Source organism: Oncorhynchus gorbuscha, linkage group LG20, assembly GCF_021184085.1.
Source record: "Oncorhynchus gorbuscha isolate QuinsamMale2020 ecotype Even-year linkage group LG20, OgorEven_v1.0, whole genome shotgun sequence".
Lineage (NCBI taxonomy): Eukaryota > Metazoa > Chordata > Actinopteri > Salmoniformes > Salmonidae > Oncorhynchus > Oncorhynchus gorbuscha.
In genome coordinates, this window is record NC_060192.1 from 42,352,683 (window position 1) to 42,372,164 (window position 19,482).

General features: G+C 45.1%; 1 protein-coding gene across 1 annotated transcript in view; it reads right to left on the bottom strand.

The window, feature by feature from the left end:
* Positions 1-2,340: 2,340 nt before the first annotated feature.
* Positions 2,341-19,482, bottom strand: part of proser1 (proline and serine rich 1) — a 42,831-nt gene continuing 25,689 nt past the window's right edge. The window contains 3 exon segments of the mRNA XM_046318204.1: positions 2,341-3,017; positions 3,214-3,343; positions 17,763-19,029. Of these exon segments, the coding sequence (XP_046174160.1) occupies positions 2,916-3,017; positions 3,214-3,343; positions 17,763-19,029 (1,499 nt within the window). The 3' untranslated portion in view covers positions 2,341-2,915.

Genomic DNA, 19,482 nt, shown 5'->3' on the forward strand with positions numbered 1-19,482 from the left:
TAGGGACTATATAATAATAGTGGACTACATAGGGAATAGGGGACTATATAATAATAGTGGACTACATAGGGAATAGGGGACTATATAATAATAGTGGACTACATAGGGAATAGGGGACTATATAATAATAGTGGACTACATAGGGAATAGGGGACTATATAATAATAGTGGACTACATAGGGAATAGGGGACTATATAATACTAGTGGACTACATAGGGAATAGGGTACTATATAATACTAGTGGACTACATAGGGAATAGGGGACTATATAATACTAGTGGACTACATAGGGAATAGGGTACTATATAATACTAGTGGACTACATAGGGAATAGGGTACTATTTGAAACACAGCACCAGGTATAAAATCATAAACCATTGTCACTGTGTTTACAGTCACATAGGAATCAGATAGAACATTATATATATACAGTCAGACAGAACATCAGATAGGAATAGATAGGAACATCAGATATAATACAGTGGACAGAACATCAGATAGAATACAGTCAGATACTATATACAGAACTAGTGGACTACATAGACAGGAATCAGTCAGGAACATCATTTGAAACACAGCACCAGGTATAAAATCATAAACCATTGTCACTGTGTTTACAGTCAGACAGATATAACATCAGATAGAACATCAGATAGATATACAGTCAGACAGAACATCAGATAGAACATTAGATAGATAGAACATCAGATAGATATACAGTCAGATATAACATCAGATAGATATACAGTCAGACAGACAGAACATCAGATAGATATACAGTCAGACAGAACATCAGATAGATAGAACATCAGATAGATCTACAGTCAGACAGAACATCAGATAGATATACAGTCAGACAGAACATCAGATAGATAGAACATCAGATAGATATACAGTCAGACAGAACATCAGATAGATAGAACATTAGATAGATAGAACATCAGATAGATAGAACATTAGATAGATAGAACATCAGATAGATCTACAGTCAGACAGAACATCAGATAGATAGAACATTAGATAGATAGAACATCAGATAGATCTACAATCAGATAGATCTACAGTCAGATAGAACATTAGATAGATAGAACATCAGATAGATCTACAGTCAGACAGAACATCAGATAGATCTACAGTCAGACAGAACATCAGATAGATCTACAGTCAGACAGACAGAACATCAGATAGATCTACAGTCAGACAGACAGAACATCAGATAGATCTACAGTCAGATAGAACATCAGATAGATCTACAGTCAGATAGAACATCAGATAGATCTACAGTCAGATAGAACATCAGATAGATCTACAGTCAGATAGAACATCTGATAGATAGAACATCAGATAGATCTACAGTCAGATAGAACATCAGATAGATCTACAGTCAGTCAGATAGAACATCAGATAGATCTACAGTCAGACAGAACATCAGATCTTCAGTCAGACAGACAGAACATCAGATAGAACATCAGATAGATCTACAGTCAGATAGAACATCAGATAGATCTACAGTCAGACAGATAGAACATCAGATAGATCTACAGTCAGACAGATAGAACATCAGATAGATCTACAGTCAGACAGACAGAACATCAGATAGATCTACAGTCAGACAGATAGAACATCAGATAGATCTACAGTCAGATAGAACATCAGATAGATCTACAGTCAGAACATCAGATAGATAGAACATCAGATAGATCTACAGTCAGACAGATAGAACATCAGATAGATCTACAATCAGATAGATCTACAGTCAGACAGATAGAACATCAGATAGATCTACAGTCAGACAGATAGAACATCAGATAGATCTACAGTCAGTTAGATAGAACATCAGATAGATCTACAGTCAGACAGATAGAACATCAGATAGATCTACAATCAGATAGATCTACAGTCAGACAGATAGAACATCAGATAGATCTACAGTCAGATAGAACATCAGATAGATCTACAGTCAGACAGATAGAACATCAGATAGATCTACAATCAGATAGATCTACAGTCAGACAGATAGAACATCAGATAGATCTACAGTCAGACAGATAGAACATCAGATAGATCTACAGTCAGTCAGATAGAACATCAGATAGATCTACAGTCAGACAGATAGAACATCAGATAGATCTACAATCAGATAGATCTACAGTCAGACAGATAGAACATCAGATAGATCTACAATCAGATAGATCTACAGTCAGATAGAACATCAGTCAGACAGATAGAACATCAGATAGATCTACAGTCAGACAGAACATCAGTCAGATAGAACATCAGATAGATCTACAGTCAGACAGAACATCAGATAGATCTACAATCAGATAGATCTACAGTCAGACAGATAGAACATCAGATAGATCTACAGTCAGACAGAACATCAGATAGATCTACAATAGACCTCATCTTGACAGAAAGAGAGATGAAGCTAAAATAGACCTTTTCCCTCTCTGTCTCTCTGTGGGGAAGTTTGTCTCAGTCATGATCCTCTGGGTATATCATTGTCCACTCTGTTTACAGTGACAACAAAGCTTTCAATAAACCATTTTCAATTAAATTCTTTGTCTGTGGTGTAGTTGGTCCTCAGATCTTTCTTTCTCTACTTCCTCTTATTTTAGTTCATATTGACGGAGTGTGAAAGTTCAAACGATAGAAGTATGCAAAGTCTCTTTTCTTTATCACAGTCTTGGCAGGTTGTAGTGAGTTGAGGAATACAAGTTAACCCCAAGTCCACCGACTGAGAGTGTGTGTGTGTGTATATGAATGTTTAGGGTATTTTGCATATGTACATGTGTGTGTGTGTGTGTGTGTGTGTGTGTGTGTGTGTGTGTGTGTGTGTGTGTGTGTGTGTGTGTGTGTGTGTGTGTGTGTGTGTGTGTGTGTGTGTGTGTGTGAGAGAGAGAGAGTGTTCTGGTCACTGCCAGCCCAGCTGGGAGGGGTGTAGGCCAGGTTGAAAGGGGTTGCCAGGTCCAGGGGGGTATGTGGTATAACCCTCCAATACAGACGCAGAGTGGGCCTGGAGCAGAGAGCAGGGGAGACAGAGAGAGAATGTAGGTACAATAAAATCATCATACAAAATGTGCATTTCTGTGTGTGTATGTGTGTTTTGCGTGTGTCTGTCTTGTGTGTGATTCTGATTGTGTGCGTCCGTGCGTGTCTGTCTTGTGTGTGATTCTGATTGTGTGTGTGCGTGCGTGCGTGTGTGTGTGTACCTGTAGCAGGGCTGACTGCATGGCAGGGTTGTGTAGTTGGCTGGGGGAGGGGGAGAAGCCTGGCATGCCAGGGAAAGACAACAGTCCAGGAAACGCAGCGCCACCTGTAGGCTGGAGGCCACTAGACAGCCTGGGAGGGCACAAAGAGAAAGAGAGAGACAGAGACAGAGAGACAGAAGGGGGGAGAGACAGAAGGGGGAGAGAGAGCGACACAGAGAGACAGAGACAGAAGGGGGGAGAGACAGAGAGACAGAGACAGAGAGAGAGAGACACAGAGACAGACACAGAGACAGAGAGAGACAGAGACAGAAGGGGGGACAGAAGGGGGAGAGAGACACAGAGAGACACAGAGACAGAAGGGGGGAGAGACAGAGAGACAGAGAGAGAGAGAGAGACACAGAGACAGACACAGAGACAGACAGAGACAGAGACAGAAGGGGGGACAGAAGGGGGAGAGAGACACAGAGACAGAGACAGAGACATATAGGACTGTTAAAGGGCATTCCCTTACACCGTGTTTCAAAAAATTGGAGTAAACTAAGCTCACATTTTGGGTTCTGATGGGGGTAGGACAGTTAAACTAAGCTCACATTTTGGGTTCTGATGGGGGTAGGACAGTTAAACTAAGCTCACATTTTAGGTTCTGATGGGGGGTAGGACAGTTAAACTAAGCTCACATTTTGGGTTCTGATGGGGGTAGGACAGTTAAACAAGCTCACATTTTGGGTTCTGATGGGGGGGTAGGACAGTTAAACTAAGCTCACATTTTGGGTTCTGATGGGGGGTAGGACAGTTAAACTAAGCTCACATTTTGGGTTCTGATGGGGGGTAGGACAGTTAAACTAAGCTCACATTTTGGGTTCTGATGGGGGTAGGACAGTTAAACTAAGCTCACATTTTGGGTTCTGATGGGGGGTAGGACAGTTAAACAAGCTCACATTTTGGGTTCTGATGGGGGGTAGGACAGTTAAACTAAGCTCACATTTTGGGTTCTGATGGGGGTAGGACAGTTAAACTAAGCTCACATTTTGGGTTCTGATGGGGGTAGGACAGTTAAACTAAGCTCACATTTTGGGTTCTGATGGGGGTAGGACAGTTAAACTAAGCTCACATTTTGGGTTCTGATGGGGGTAGGACAGTTAAACTAAGCTCACATTTTGGGTTCTGATGGGGGGTAGGACAGTTAAACTAAGCTCACATTTTGGGTTCTGATGGGGGGTAGGACAGTTAAACTAAGCTCACATTTTGGGTTCTGATGGGGGTAGGACAGTTAAACTAAGCTCACATTTTGGGTTCTGATGGGGGGGGTAGGACAGTTAAACTAAGCTCACATTTTGGGTTCTGATGGGGGGTAGGACAGTTAAACTAAGCTCACATTTTGGGTTCTGATGGGGGTAGGACAGTTAAACTAAGCTCACATTTTGGGTTCTGATGGGGGTAGGACAGTTAAACTAAGCTCACATTTTGGGTTCTGATGGGGGGGTAGGACATTTTGGGTTCTGATGGGGGGTAGGACAGTTAAACTAAGCTCACATTTTGGGTTCTGATGGGGGTAGGACAGTTAAACTAAGCTCACATTTTGGGTTCTGATGGGGGTAGGACAGTTAAACTAAGCTCACATTTTGGGTTCTGATGGGGGGTAGGACAGTTAAACGAAGCTCACATTTTGGGTTCTGATGGGGGGTAGGACAGTTAAACTAAGCTCACATTTTGGGTTCTGATGGGGGGGTAGGACAGTTAAACTAAGCTCACATTTTGGGTTCTGATGGGGGTAAGACAGTTAAACTAAGCTCACATTTTGGGTTCTGATGGGGGGTAGGACAGTTAAACTAAGCTCACATTTTGGGTTCTGATGGGGGTAGGACAGTTAAACTAAGCTCACATTTTGGGTTCTGATGGGGGGTAGGACAGTTAAACTAAGCTCACATTTTGGGTTCTGATGGGGGTAGGACAGTTAAACTAAGCTCACATTTTGGGTTCTGATGGGGGGTAGGACAGTTAAACTAAGCTCACATTTTGGGTTCTGATGGGGGTAGGACAGTTAAACTAAGCTCACATTTTGGGTTCTGATGGGGGGTAGGACAGTTAAACAAGCTCACATGTTGGGTTCTGATGGGGGTAGGACAGTTAAACAAGCTCACATGTTGGGTTCTGATGGGGAGGTAGGACAGTTAAACCAAGCTCACATTTTGGGTTCTGATGGGGGGTAGGACAGTTAAACTAAGCTCACATTTTGGGTTCTGATGGGGGGTAGGACAGTTAAACTAAGCTCACATTTTGGGTTCTGATGGGGGTAGGACAGTTAAACTAAGCTCACATTTTGGGTTCTGATGGGGGGTAGGACAGTTAAACTAAGCTCACATTTTGGGTTCTGATGGGGGTAGGACAGTTAAACTAAGCTCACATTTTGGGTTCTGATGGGGGTAGGACAGTTAAACTAAGCTCACATTTTGGGTTCTGATGGGGGGTAGGACAGTTAAACTAAGCTCACATTTTGGGTTCTGATGGGGGTAGGACAGTTAAACTAAGCTCACATTTTGGGTTCTGATGGGGGGTAGGACAGTTAAACTAAGCTCACATTTTGGGTTCTGATGGGGGGTAGGACAGTTAAACTAAGCTCACATTTTGGGTTCTGATGGGGGGTAGGACAGTTAAACTAAGCTCACATTTTGGGTTCTGATGGGGGGTAGGACAGTTAAACTAAGCTCACATTTTGGGTTCTGATGGGGGGGTAGGACAGTTAAACTAAGCTCACATTTTGGGTTCTGATGGGGGGGTAGGACAGTTAAACTAAGCTCACATTTTGGGTTCTGATGGGGGGTAGGACAGTTAAACTAAGCTCACATTTTGGGTTCTGATGGGGGTAGGACAGTTAAACTAAGCTCACATTTTGGGTTCTGATGGGGGGTAGGACAGTTAAACTAAGCTCACATTTTGGGTTCTGATGGGGGTAGGACAGTTAAACTAAGCTCACATTTTGGGTTCTGATGGGGGTAGGACAGTTAAACTAAGCTCACATTTTGGGTTCTGATGGGGGTAGGACAGTTAAACTAAGCTCACATTTTGGGTTCTGATGGGGGGTAGGACAGTTAAACTAAGCTCACATTTTGGGTTCTGATGGGGGGGGTAGGACAGTTAAACTAAGCTCACATTTTGGGTTCTGATGGGGGTAGGACAGTTAAACTAAGCTCACATTTTGGGTTCTGATGGGGGGGTAGGACAGTTAAACTAAGCTCACATTTTGGGTTCTGATGGGGGTAGGACAGTTAAACTAAGCTCACATTTTGGGTTCTGATGGGGGTAGGACAGTTAAACTAAGCTCACATTTTGGGTTCTGATGGGGGGTAGGACAGTTAAACTAAGCTCACATTTTGGGTTCTGATGGGGGGGGGGGTAGGACAGTTAAACTAAGCTCACATTTTGGGTTCTGATGGGGGTAGGACAGTTAAACTAAGCTCACATTTTGGGTTCTGATGGGGGGTAGGACAGTTAAACTAAGCTCACATTTTGGGTTCTGATGGGGGGGTAGGACAGTTAAACTAAGCTCACATTTTGGGTTCTGATGGGGGTAGGACAGTTAAACTAAGCTCACATTTTGGGTTCTGATGGGGGTAGGACAGTTAAACTAAGCTCACATTTTGGGTTCTGATGGGGGGTAGGACAGTTAAACTAAGCTCACATTTTGGGTTCTGATGGGGGGTAGGACAGTTAAACTAAGCTCACATTTTGGGTTCTGATGGGGGTAGGACAGTTAAACTAAGCTCACATTTTGGGTTCTGATGGGGGGTAGGACAGTTAAACTAAGCTCACATTTTGGGTTCTGATGGGGGGTAGGACAGTTAAACTAAGCTCACATTTTGGGTTCTGATGGGGGGTAGGACAGTTAAACTAAGCTCACATTTTGGGTTCTGATGGGGGTAGGACAGTTAAACTAAGCTCACATTTTGGGTTCTGATGGGGGGTAGGACAGTTAAACTAAGCTCACATTTTGGGTTCTGATGGGGGGTAGGACAGTTAAACTAAGCTCACATTTTGGGTTCTGATGGGGGTAGGACAGTTAAACTAAGCTCACATTTTGGGTTCTGATGGGGGGGTAGGACAGTTAAACTAAGCTCACATTTTGGGTTCTGATGGGGGGTAGGACAGTTAAACTAAGCTCACATTTTGGGTTCTGATGGGGGTAGGACAGTTAAACTAAGCTCACATTTTGGGTTCTGATGGGGGGTAGGACAGTTAAACTAAGCTCACATTTTGGGTTCTGATGGGGGGTAGGACAGTTAAACTAAGCTCACATTTTGGGTTCTGATGGGGGTAGGACAGTTAAACTAAGCTCACATTTTGGGTTCTGATGGGGGGTAGGACAGTTAAACTAAGCTCACATTTTGGGTTCTGATGGGGGGTAGGACAGTTAAACTAAGCTCACATTTTGGGTTCTGATAAACTAAGCTCACATTTTGGGGGTAGGACAGTTAAACTAAGCTCACATTTTGGGTTCTGATGGGGGTAGGACAGTTAAACTAAGCTCACATTTTGGGTTCTGATGGGGGGGTAGGACAGTTAAACTAAGCTCACATTTTGGGTTCTGATGGGGGGGTAGGACAGTTAAACTAAGCTCACATTTTGGGTTCTGATGGGGGTAGGACAGTTAAACTAAGCTCACATTTTGGGTTCTGATGGGGGGTAGGACAGTTAAACTAAGCTCACATTTTGGGTTCTGATGGGGGTAGGACAGTTAAACTAAGCTCACATTTTGGGTTCTGATGGGGGGTAGGACAGTTAAACTAAGCTCACATTTTGGGTTCTGATGGGGGGTAGGACAGTTAAACTAAGCTCACATTTTGGGTTCTGATGGGGGTAGGACAGTTAAACTAAGCTCACATTTTGGGTTCTGATGGGGGGGTAGGACAGTTAAACTAAGCTCATGAGGCATTTGATTTGGCATTTAAATTTTAGATTCTTCAAAAGTCAATGGGGAGACTACACATACCATTCATTTACAAGTCCAAAAAATGGATGAAGCAACTGCTTGAATTCAGTCCATTTCCAGTGAATTTAAATTTCACTTGAACAAACCTCATTGACAACAAGACAATAAGACTCTTTGAATGTTAATACATGTCTCCAGATCACTGAGTGGAAACGGAATGGACCCCAACCTTTCTCGGAGTAGGCCTTACAGCATTTTCAACATCGCCAAGGTCGACTCAACTCCTAAAATAATATTTACCGTCTCAACAGTAGAAATGTACAAAGAGGGTGTGGATAGTGCCAGCTAGACTTTGGCCTGCGCTAGATTACTATATGGCTCATAATTCACCTAGATTCACAGCCGTATACACCCCCACCCCACACACACACACAATGACATTCTAGACGATTCTGTGCTTCCAACTTTGTGGCAACGGTTTGGTGAAAGCCCTTTCCTGTTTCAGCATGACAATGCCCCCGTCACAACAAAGAGAGGTCCACACAGAAATGGTTTGTTGAGATCGATGTGGAAGAACTTGACTGGCCTCTCGAGTCATCTGGGACCCACGAGCTAAGCCTAAGGGACTACTAGGGGGGCACTTGAACATTCGTAGTGTCATTCCAAAAAGTGATGAAATTCAACATCTACTCACAGACTCCAACCTTGACTTTCTCTGCCTCTCAGAGACATGGGACTACTAGGGGGGCACTTGAACATTCGTAGTTTTAGATGCACTATTGTTAAGTGACTGTCCCACTGGATGTCATAAGGTGATTGCACCAATTTGTAAGTCGCTCTGGATAAGAGCGTCTGCTAAATGACTTAAATGTAAATGTAGTGTCATTCGTAGTGTCATTCCAAAAAGTGATGAAATTCAACATCTACTCACAGAGTCCACCCTTGACTTTCTCTGCCTCTCAGAGACATGGCTCCATAAACACTCTCCATATGCTGCTGTGATTGTGACTGGCTACAATGTTTTCAGGAGAGACGGGATTGAAGGAAGAGGAGTGAGAGGAGGGGGTCTGATGATTTACATTAAAGAACATATCTGATGTAAACAAATTGAGTGGTCATGTGATAATGAACTAGAATGTATCGGCCTGAACGTTACACCGTCTCCCCAAATGTCTTTTACCCTCATTGGAATGTATAGGCCACCTTCCATCAAAAGTGTGTTTTTTTGATCAGTTTAATACCATGCTTAGGGAATGTGATTTTGGGAAAGAGGTCATCTTAATGGGAGATTTTTTACATTAATTATGAAGACAAGTGTTGTAGGAAAACGCTCAAACGGATCACTAATACCTTTGACCTTACGCAGCTAGTTAAAGGGCCAACCAGGGTGACTTGTTGCTCTAAAACACAGATCGATTTGGTGTTCAGTAATAAACCAGAGAGAGTGACTACATCCTTCAATATGGTTACTGGACTGTCTGATCATAATCTGACACTTATAGCCAGAAAGCTGTCTAAGAGCAGGTTTAACCTCTCTACTGTTAGAAAGCCGGATCAACTCAGAATACCTAAGAGTGAATTAAAATATTTTGAAAAAGCAATTAAGGGAATAAACTGGAATGATCTCTTGTCCTATACAGACGTGGAAGCTGATAAGTCAGGTTTTTCTATCCACAATCCAGACTACAATAAATGGCTTCCTAAAGAAAATCAAATCCAAACCTGACCAAAAGAGCACTCTTCCTTGGCTAAATGGAGAAATCTGGAAATTGATGAAAGAACGAGATTATGCTCTAAAAACAGCCCTAAAATCTAAATTAGAGCATGACAGACGTAGGTTTACCATGTTGAGAAATAAGGTGATGAAAGAAATCAGACAGGCCAAGGCAAACTTTTTTATTAACATAATTGGTGAAGCAAAGGGAAATTCTAAATTGATATGGGAGAATCTAAAAAAGTTAACAGGGAAAGATCATAGTAACACTGCAAAAAGACTAGAAATCATGGTGAATAACAATCTAACACAGGATGCAGTCGAAATAGCAACAGCCTTCAATTCCTACTTTATTGACTCTGTCAGGGTACTGACACAGAACCCCTCCACTGGTTTCTTGGGCTCAGTGCTAGTGAATGACACTCAACCTGTCTTCATCATAAGGGAGGTTTCTGAGTCAAAGGTGAACAAGGTGATTAGCTCACTAAAGAACTCTAAAGCCAAAGATGTGTTTGGGATGGACTCTACCTTTCTTAAAAACTACAAAGAGTCACTCATTGGCCCCATTACTAAGGTCATCAACACAACTATTGGTCTCGGTGTGTTTCCAAGGGTATGGAAGTCGGCCATAATAACGGCCATCTTTAAATCAGGCGACCCTGCTGACGTGAGTAACTACAGGCCCATTAGTATACTACCTGTGGTGTCAAAGGTTGTTGAAAAGTGTGTAGCAGAACAACTGATTGCCCACCTCAACAACAGCCCCTTCACATTACGCTCCATGCAGTTTGGCTTCAGAGCGAAACACTCCACAGAAACGGCCAACTGCTTTCTTCTGGAAAATGTGAAGTCCAAGATGGACAACGGGGGTGCTGTTGGGGCTGTGTTTCTGGACCTAAGGAAGGCTTTTGATACTGTTAACCATGAGATTCTCATCACAAAATTGTCCAAGTTCAACTTTTCCCCCGATGCCTTGAGATGGATGAAATCATACCTTGAAGGCAGAACTCAGTGTGTCAGAGTGAGCAATGAGCTGTCGCCCACTCATAGCTATGATGTGGGCGTGCCCCAAGGGTCAATACTGGGGCCCCTCCTGTTCAGCCTGTACATTAATGATCTGCCTTCTGTCTGTACTGGGTCTGAAGTTCAAATGTATGCAGATGATACAGTGATATATGTGCAAAGAGCAAACAACAAGCTGCACAAGAACTCACTACTGTAATGGTCCAGGTTACAAAGTGGCTCAGTGACTCGTGTTTGCATCTCAATGTGAATAAAACTGTTTGCATGTTCTTCACAAAGAGGGCAACATATGCTACTGAGCCAGATGTCTGTGTCAGGGGAGAAGCTCCAGGTGGTATCCGATTTTAAGTACCTTGGCATCATACTTGATTCCAACCTCTCTTTTAAAAAGCATGTGAAAAAGGTAATTCAAATAACCAAATTCAACCTAGCTAATTTCCGATTTATACGAAATTGTTTGAGTACAGAGGTAGCAAAACTGTACTTCAATTCTATGATACTCCCCCACTTAACATACTGCTTGAATAGTTGGGCCCAAGCTTGCTGTACAACATTAAAACCTATTCAGTCTGTCTACAAACAGGCTCTCAAAGTGCTTGATAGGAAGCCCAATAGCCATCATCATTGTCACATCCTTAGAAAGCATGAGCTCTTGAGTTGGGAAAATCTTGTGCAATACACCGACGCATGTCTTGTATTCAAGATCCTTAATGGCCTGGCTCCCCCTCCACTCAATATTTTTGTTAAACAGAAAACCCAGACATATGGCAGCAGATCCACAAGGTCTGCCACGAGAGGTGACTGTATAGTTCCCCTAAGGAAAAGCACCTTTAGTAAATCTGCATTCTCTGTGAGAGCTTCCCATGTCTGGAATACACTGCCATCAGACACACATAACTGCACCACATATCACACTTTCACAAAATGCTTGAAGACCTGGCTAAAGGTCAATCAGATTTGTGAACATGGTCCCTAGCTGTGTGTTGCCGCTTTCCATGTTGTCTGTTGTCTGTAGCTTGTGAGGTGTGGAAACACTTTGTTGCTTTTATGAATTTTGTTTTGCTGCTTTTTGTTCTATGTTGCTCTGTCTGTATGCTATGTCTTGCTTGTCCTATGTTGCTATGTCTTGCTTGTTCTGTGGTGCTATTATCTATATTGTAATGGAAAGCCTTCCCATATGAGTGGAGGCTGTTATAGCAGTGAAGGGGGGGACCAACTCCATATTAAATACTCATGATTTTGGAATGAGATGTTCGATGAGCAGGTGTCCACACACTTTCGACCATGTCATCTATATTTTAAGTTAAACTATGAAAAAATATAAATTGGACCTAAACGAGAACCAAATACTGTTGTAGAGGAGGAGCTGTACTTTTCCAACGTGCAAATAAGATACTGCTTGGAATTCAGCATGAAGGTGATTGAGGGTAAGGCCTTGAGAAGGACTAGCATCATGTCCAAGGGGTGTCGTTTTACATCAAGCTCTCACTACAGAAACAGGAGATAGACTAGCATCCTGTCCAAGGTGTCGTTTTACATCAAGCTCTCACTACAGAAACAGGAGATAGACTAGCATCCTGTCCAAGGTGTCGTTTCAAGCTCTCACTACAGAAACAGGAGATGGACTAGCATCCTGTCCAAGGTGTCGTTTCAAGCTCTCACTACAGAAACAGGAGATGGACTAGCATCCTGTCCAAGGTGTCGTTTCAAGCTCTCACTACAGAAACAGGAGATAGACTAGCATCCTGTCCAAGGTGTCGTTTCAAGCTCTCACTACAGAAACAGGAGATGGACTAGCATCCTGTCCAAGGTGTCGTTTCAAGCTCTCACTACAGAAACAGGAGATAGACTAGCATCCTGTCCAAGGTGTCGTTTCAAGCTCTCACTACAGAAACAGGAGATAGACTAGCATCCTGTCCAAGGTGTCGTTTCAAGCTCTCACTACAGAAACAGGAGATGGACTAGCATCCTGTCCAAGGTGTCGTTTCAAGCTCTCACTACAGAAACAGGAGATAGACTAGCATCCTGTCCAAGGTGTCGTTTCAAGCTCTCACTACAGAAACAGGAGATAGACTAGCATCCTGTCCAAGGTGTCGTTTCAAGCTCTCACTACAGAAACAGGAGATGGACTAGCATCCTGTCCAAGGTGTCGTTTCAAGCTCTCACTACAGAAACAGGAGATAGACTAGCATCCTGTCCAAGGTGTCGTTTCAAGCTCTCACTACAGAAACAGGAGATGGACTAGCATCCTGTCCCGAGGGGTGTCGTTTCAAGCTCTCACTACAGAAACAGGAGATAGACTAGCATCCTGTCCCGAGGGGTGTCGTTTCAAGCTCTCACTACAGAAACAGGAGATAGACTAGCATCCTGTCCCGAGGGGTGTCGTTTCAAGCTCTCACTACAGAAAGAGGAGATAGACTAGCATCCTGTCCAAGGTGTTGTTTTACATCAAGCTCTCACTACAGAAACAGGAGATAGACTAGCATCCTGTCCCGAGGGGTGTCGTTTCAAGCTCTCACTACAGAAACAGGAGATGGACTAGCATCCTGTCCAAGGTGTCGTTTCAAGCTCTCACTACAGAAACAGGAGATAGACTAGCATCCTGTCCAAGGTGTCGTTTCAAGCTCTCACTACAGAAACAGGAGATAGACTAGCATCCTGTCCAAGGTGTCGTTTCAAGCTCTCACTACAGAAACAGGAGATAGACTAGCATCCTGTCCAAGGTGTCGTTTCAAGCTCTCACTACAGAAACAGGAGATGGACTAGCATCCTGTCCAAGGTGTCGTTTCAAGCTCTCACTACAGAAACAGGAGATAGACTAGCATCCTGTCCAAGGTGTCGTTTCAAGCTCTCACTACAGAAACAGGAGATAGACTAGCATCCTGTCCCGAGGGGTGTCGTTTCAAGCTCTCACTACAGAAACAGGAGATAAACTAGCATCCTGTCCAAGGTGTCGTTTCAAGCTCTCACTACAGAAACAGGAGATAGACTAGCATCCTGTCCAAGGTGTCGTTTCAAGCTCTCACTACAGAAACAGGAGATAGACTAGCATCCTGTCCCGAGGGGTGTCGTTTCAAGCTCTCACTACAGAAACAGGAGATAGACTAGCATCCTGTCCCGAGGGGTGTCGTTTCAAGCTCTCACTACAGAAACAGGAGATAGACTAGCATCCTGTCCAAGGTGTCGTTTCAAGCTCTCACTACAGAAACAGGAGATGGACTAGCATCCTGTCCCGAGGGGTGTCGTTTCAAGCTCTCACTACAGAAACAGGAGATGGACTAGCATCCTGTCCAAGGTGTCGTTTCAAGCTCTCACTACAGAAACAGGAGATAGACTAGCATCCTGTCCAAGGTGTCGTTTCAAGCTCTCACTACAGAAACAGGAGATGGACTAGCATCCTGTCCCGAGGGGTGTCGTTTCAAGCTCTCACTACAGAAACAGGAGATAGACTAGCATCCTGTCCCGAGGGGTGTCGTTTCAAGCTCTCACTACAGAAACAGGAGATAGACTAGCATCCTGTCCCGAGGGGTGTCGTTTCAAGCTCTCACTACAGAAACAGGAGATAGACTAGCATCCTGTCCAAGGTGTCGTTTCAAGCTCTCACTACAGAAACAGGAGATGGACTAGCATCCTGTCCAAGGTGTCGTTTCAAGCTCTCACTACAGAAACAGGAGATGGACTAGCATCCTGTCCAAGGTGTCGTTTCAAGCTCTCACTACAGAAACAGGAGATAGACTAGCATCCTGTCCCGAGGGGTGTCGTTTCAAGCTCTCACTACAGAAACAGGAGATGGACTAGCATCCTGTCCAAGGTGTCGTTTCAAGCTCTCACTACAGAAACAGGAGATGGACTAGCATCCTGTCCCGAGGGGTGTCGTTTCAAGCTCTCACTACAGAAACAGGAGATAGACTAGCATCCTGTCCCGAGGGGTGTCGTTTCAAGCTCTCACTACAGAAACAGGAGATAGACTAGCATCCTGTCCCGAGGGGTGTCGTTTCAAGCTCTCACTACAGAAACAGGAGATAGACTAGCATCCTGTCCAAGGTGTCGTTTCAAGCTCTCACTACAGAAACAGGAGATAGACTAGCATCCTGTCCAAGGTGTCGTTTCAAGCTCTCACTACAGAAACAGGAGATGGACTAGCATCCTGTCCAAGGTGTCGTTTCAAGCTCTCACTACAGAAACAGGAGATGGACTAGCATCCTGTCCCGAGGGGTGTCGTTTCAAGCTCTCACTACAGAAACAGGAGATAGACTAGCATCCTGTCCAAGGTGTCGTTTCAAGCTCTCACTACAGAAACAGGAGATAGACTAGCATCCTGTCCAAGGTGTCGTTTCAAGCTCTCACTACAGAAACAGGAGATAGACTAGCATCCTGTCCAAGGTGTCGTTTCAAGCTCTCACTACAGAAACAGGAGATAGACTAGCATCCTGTCCAAGGTGTCGTTTCAAGCTCTCACTACAGAAACAGGAGATAGACTAGCATCCTGTCCAAGGTGTCGTTTCAAGCTCTCACTACAGAAACAGGAGATAGACTAGCATCCTGTCCAAGGTGTCGTTTCAAGCTCTCACTACAGAAACAGGAGATGGACTAGCATCCTGTCCAAGGTGTCGTTTCAAGCTCTCACTACAGAAACAGGAGATGGACTAGCATCATAAACCATGACTGCTTACTAAATGCTGTTATAAAACAGAGGACTTCGGCCACTGTTATACTAATGACGTGATAAAAGACCTAATGGAAAATCTACCTGTAACAAGTAGTAGATATGACTTGTAAGCCACTCTGTGTGAGGCCCAAATGGTACCCTTTAGACTCTAAAGTTTAGAGTGTACTACTTATGACCAGGTCACATGGGTATAGTAGTGCCCTATATAGCCAATAGGGTGCCAGTTGTGACAAACTCCATGTATGGTATATAGTCGAAATAATTGTGCCTCTGATAGAGTACTAGACTGACCCATCTACTGATACAGTATTATAGACTGACCCATCTACTGATACAGTACTATAGACTGACCCATCTACTGATACAGTACTACAGACTGACCCATCTACTGATACAGTATTACAGACTGACCCATCTACTGATACAGTACTACAGACTGACCCATCTACTGATACAGTATTACAGACTGACCCATCTACTGATACAGTACTACAGACTGACCCATCTACTGATACAGTACTACAGACTGACCCATCTACTGATACAGTACTATAGACTGACCCATCTACTGATACAGTACTATAGACTGACCCATCTACTGATACAGTATTATAGACTGAACCATCTACTGATACAGTACTATAGACTGACCCATCTACTGATACAGTATTATAGACTGACCCATCTACTGATACAGTATTATAGACTGACCCATCTACTGATACAGTACTATAGACTGACCCATCTACTGATACAGTACTATAGACTGACCCATCTACTGATACAGTACTATAGACTGACCCATCTACTGATACAGTACTATAGACTGACCCATCTACTGATACAGTACTATAGACTGACCCATCTACTGATACAGTACTATAGACTGACCCATCTACTGATACAGTACTATAGACTGACCCATCTACTGATACAGTACTATAGACTGACCCATCTACTGATACAGTATTATAGACTGACCCATCTACTGATACAGTACTACAGACTGACCCATCTACTGATACAGTACTATAGACTGTCCCATCTACTGATACAGTACTACAGACTGACCCATCTACTGATACAGTATTATAGAATGTCCCACCTACTGATACAGTACTATAGACTGACCCTTCTACTGATACAGTATTATAGACTGACCCATTACTGATACAGTACTAGAGACTGACCATTGCTGTTACAGCAGTGAAGGGGGGGGACCAACTCCATATTAATGCCCATGATTTTGGAATGAGATGTTGGACGAGTTTCAATCACTTGGACCAGAGTTTTGAGATGAGGGTTTTATCTATAGCAGCAAGGGACATTTTCATTTTTCACATTCTCCAACTGTATTCATCTAGACATGTAATCACATTCTCCAACTGTATTCATCTAGAAATGTAATCACATTCTCCAACTGTATTCATCTAGAAATGTAATCACATTCTCCAACTGTATTCATCTAGAAATGTAATCACATTCTCCAACTGTATTCATCTAGAAATGTAATCACATTCTCCAACTGTATTCATCTAGAAATGTAATCACATTCTCCAACTGTATTCATCTAGAAATGTAATCACATTCTCCAATCGGTCACAATGCTGACATACGTACAAACTGGCATGCAGGCAGACGCTCTCTGTGTCTCTCTCTGTGTCTCTCTCTGTGTCTCTTTGTGTCTCTCTCTCTCTGTGTCTCTCTGTGTCTCTCTGTGTCTCTCTGTGTCTCTCTCTCTCTGTGTCTCTCTCTCTCTGTGTCTCTCTCTCTCTGTGTCTCTCTGTGTCTCTCTCTGTGTCTCTCTCTGTGTGTCTCTCTGTGTGTCTCTCTGTGTGTCTCTCTGTGTGTCTCTCTGTGTGTCTCTCTGTGTGTCTCTCTCTGTGTGTCTCTCTGTGTGTCTCTCTCTCTGTGTCTCTCTGTCTCTGTCTCTCTCTCTGTGTCTCTCTCTCTGTGTCTCTCTCTCTGTGTCTCTCTCTCTGTGTCTCTCTCTCTGTGTCTCACACTCACTCTCACACTCACTCTCACACTCACACTCTCTCACACTCACACTCACTCTCTCTCTCTCACACTCACTCTCTCTCTCTCTCTCACACTCACTCTCTCTCTCTCTCTCACACTCACTCTCTCACACTCACTCTCTCACACTCACTCTCTCTCACTCACTCTCTCACTCTCTCTCTCTCTCTCTCTCTCTCACACTCACTCTCTCTCACCCAGGCTGGAAGTTGGAGCTGAAGGCAGAGGCAAAGCCAGGTAGAACGGGAGAGGAGGATGGAACTCCTGCTGCCACGGCCGCCGAATGGAGAGGGGCTACGGTTGCTACGGACACCCCGGCACCCATGAAGGAAGACAGGACGGGGCTCCCCGCCCCAGGTCCTCCTGAACCTCCAAATCCTGAGAACCCCCCAGGACTGGGCCCTGGAACCAGCCCTGGGAAGATAGATGGGCTGGTGGTCAGACCCATCCCAAAGGGAGAGGCTCCGCTTGTGGCTACGCTGTGAGACAGGCCTGGGTAGGCCATGGAGGTCTGGGGGTGGGAGGTGGGGGTCATGGAGGACAGGGAGGAGGATGGAGGGAAGGGTGAAGAGGAGGACAGGGAGGAGGGGAAGGGGGAGAGGCCGGGGTAGTGAGGGGGAGCCGGGCTGGAGGAGAGGGCCTGGAGGCTGGCCATAGCAGCAGGGCTGGGTAGGGAGCCCTGGGGAGAAGAAGAGGTGTGGGACAGACCCAGGGAGCGGGCTAAGGCCGCTGATCCGCCAGGCATCACCAGAGAGCTGAGGGAGGGAGTCACCGCACGTGAAGGGCCTTTAAAGGCAGAGGGGACTGGGCTGTTACTGCCACTGCCTGTCCCCCCTCCTGTCCTAGCCAGTGGGCCGCGGTGCTGCTCGCTGTAGAAGGATGCTTGGGCCTGGCCGGACAGGGCTGGGGAGGGCTTGGGGCTGGGGGCCGAGGAGGAGGAGGGAGGATAGCTGCGGATCACCGACCCAGACGGGGTGGTCTGGTATGCGGGCAGGCCAGGGAAGGCAGGGCCTGTCTGGGGGTTGTACTGCGGGAGACCCATGGAGGTACCCTGAGGGAGGGGGTCAGGGAGGGGGTCCTTGGGGTAGGGGTGTCTGACCGAGAGGCACCAGCATGGAAGGGAGAGGGGGAGAACGCCCTGGGTGGTGGGGACCGGGGGTGCCACAGGGGGTAGCTGAGGGGTGTGGGCCTTAATGACGGAGGGGGTGGTGGGGGGCAGATGGGGGAACCGGATGGGAGGGGACCCCTTTGATGACGGAGGGAGAGGGGCGGGGGAGGGAGAGGGGGCTAGAGGGTTCTGGGAGGGGACCTTACCAGGGAACACAGGGGTGATGGGGGTGGTGGGAGTGGGGTGAGAGGGGGAGGGCACGGGAGGGACTGTGGGGGAGCCGAGAGGAGATGGGAGGGCTGTGGAGTTGACACCTGTGACAGGGTGCTGTTGTTGATTGGCAGGTCTGGCGTAGCCTGGAGACAGAGTAAGACATCAAGATTAATAACACAGTTAGCCTGGTACCAGATATTTGTTTTTGTGCCAACATTCCACTCCGTGGTATGGATTTCAGGCAACGAGACAACTAGCCTGGGTCCCAGATGTGTTTGACAATGACAGCAATTGGAGTTGGCAAGACAACACAAACAGATCTGGGACCAGGCTAGAAGACAACTCCTAACAGTAGGCTATCATGTTCCATTTTCTTTTAACTATATTTCTTGTGCATTAAAAGTGAGAGAGAGTGTGAGCAAGCAGCAAGCAGCCAGAACGCTAGCAACCGTAGCCTAGCAACCCCCCTTCAGCCAGCAAGCCAGAACGCTAGCAACCCCCCTTCAGCCAGCAAGCAAGAACGCTAGCAACCTTAGCCTAGCAACCCCCCTTCAGCCAGCAAGCCAGAACGCTAGCAACCGTAGCCTAGCAACCCC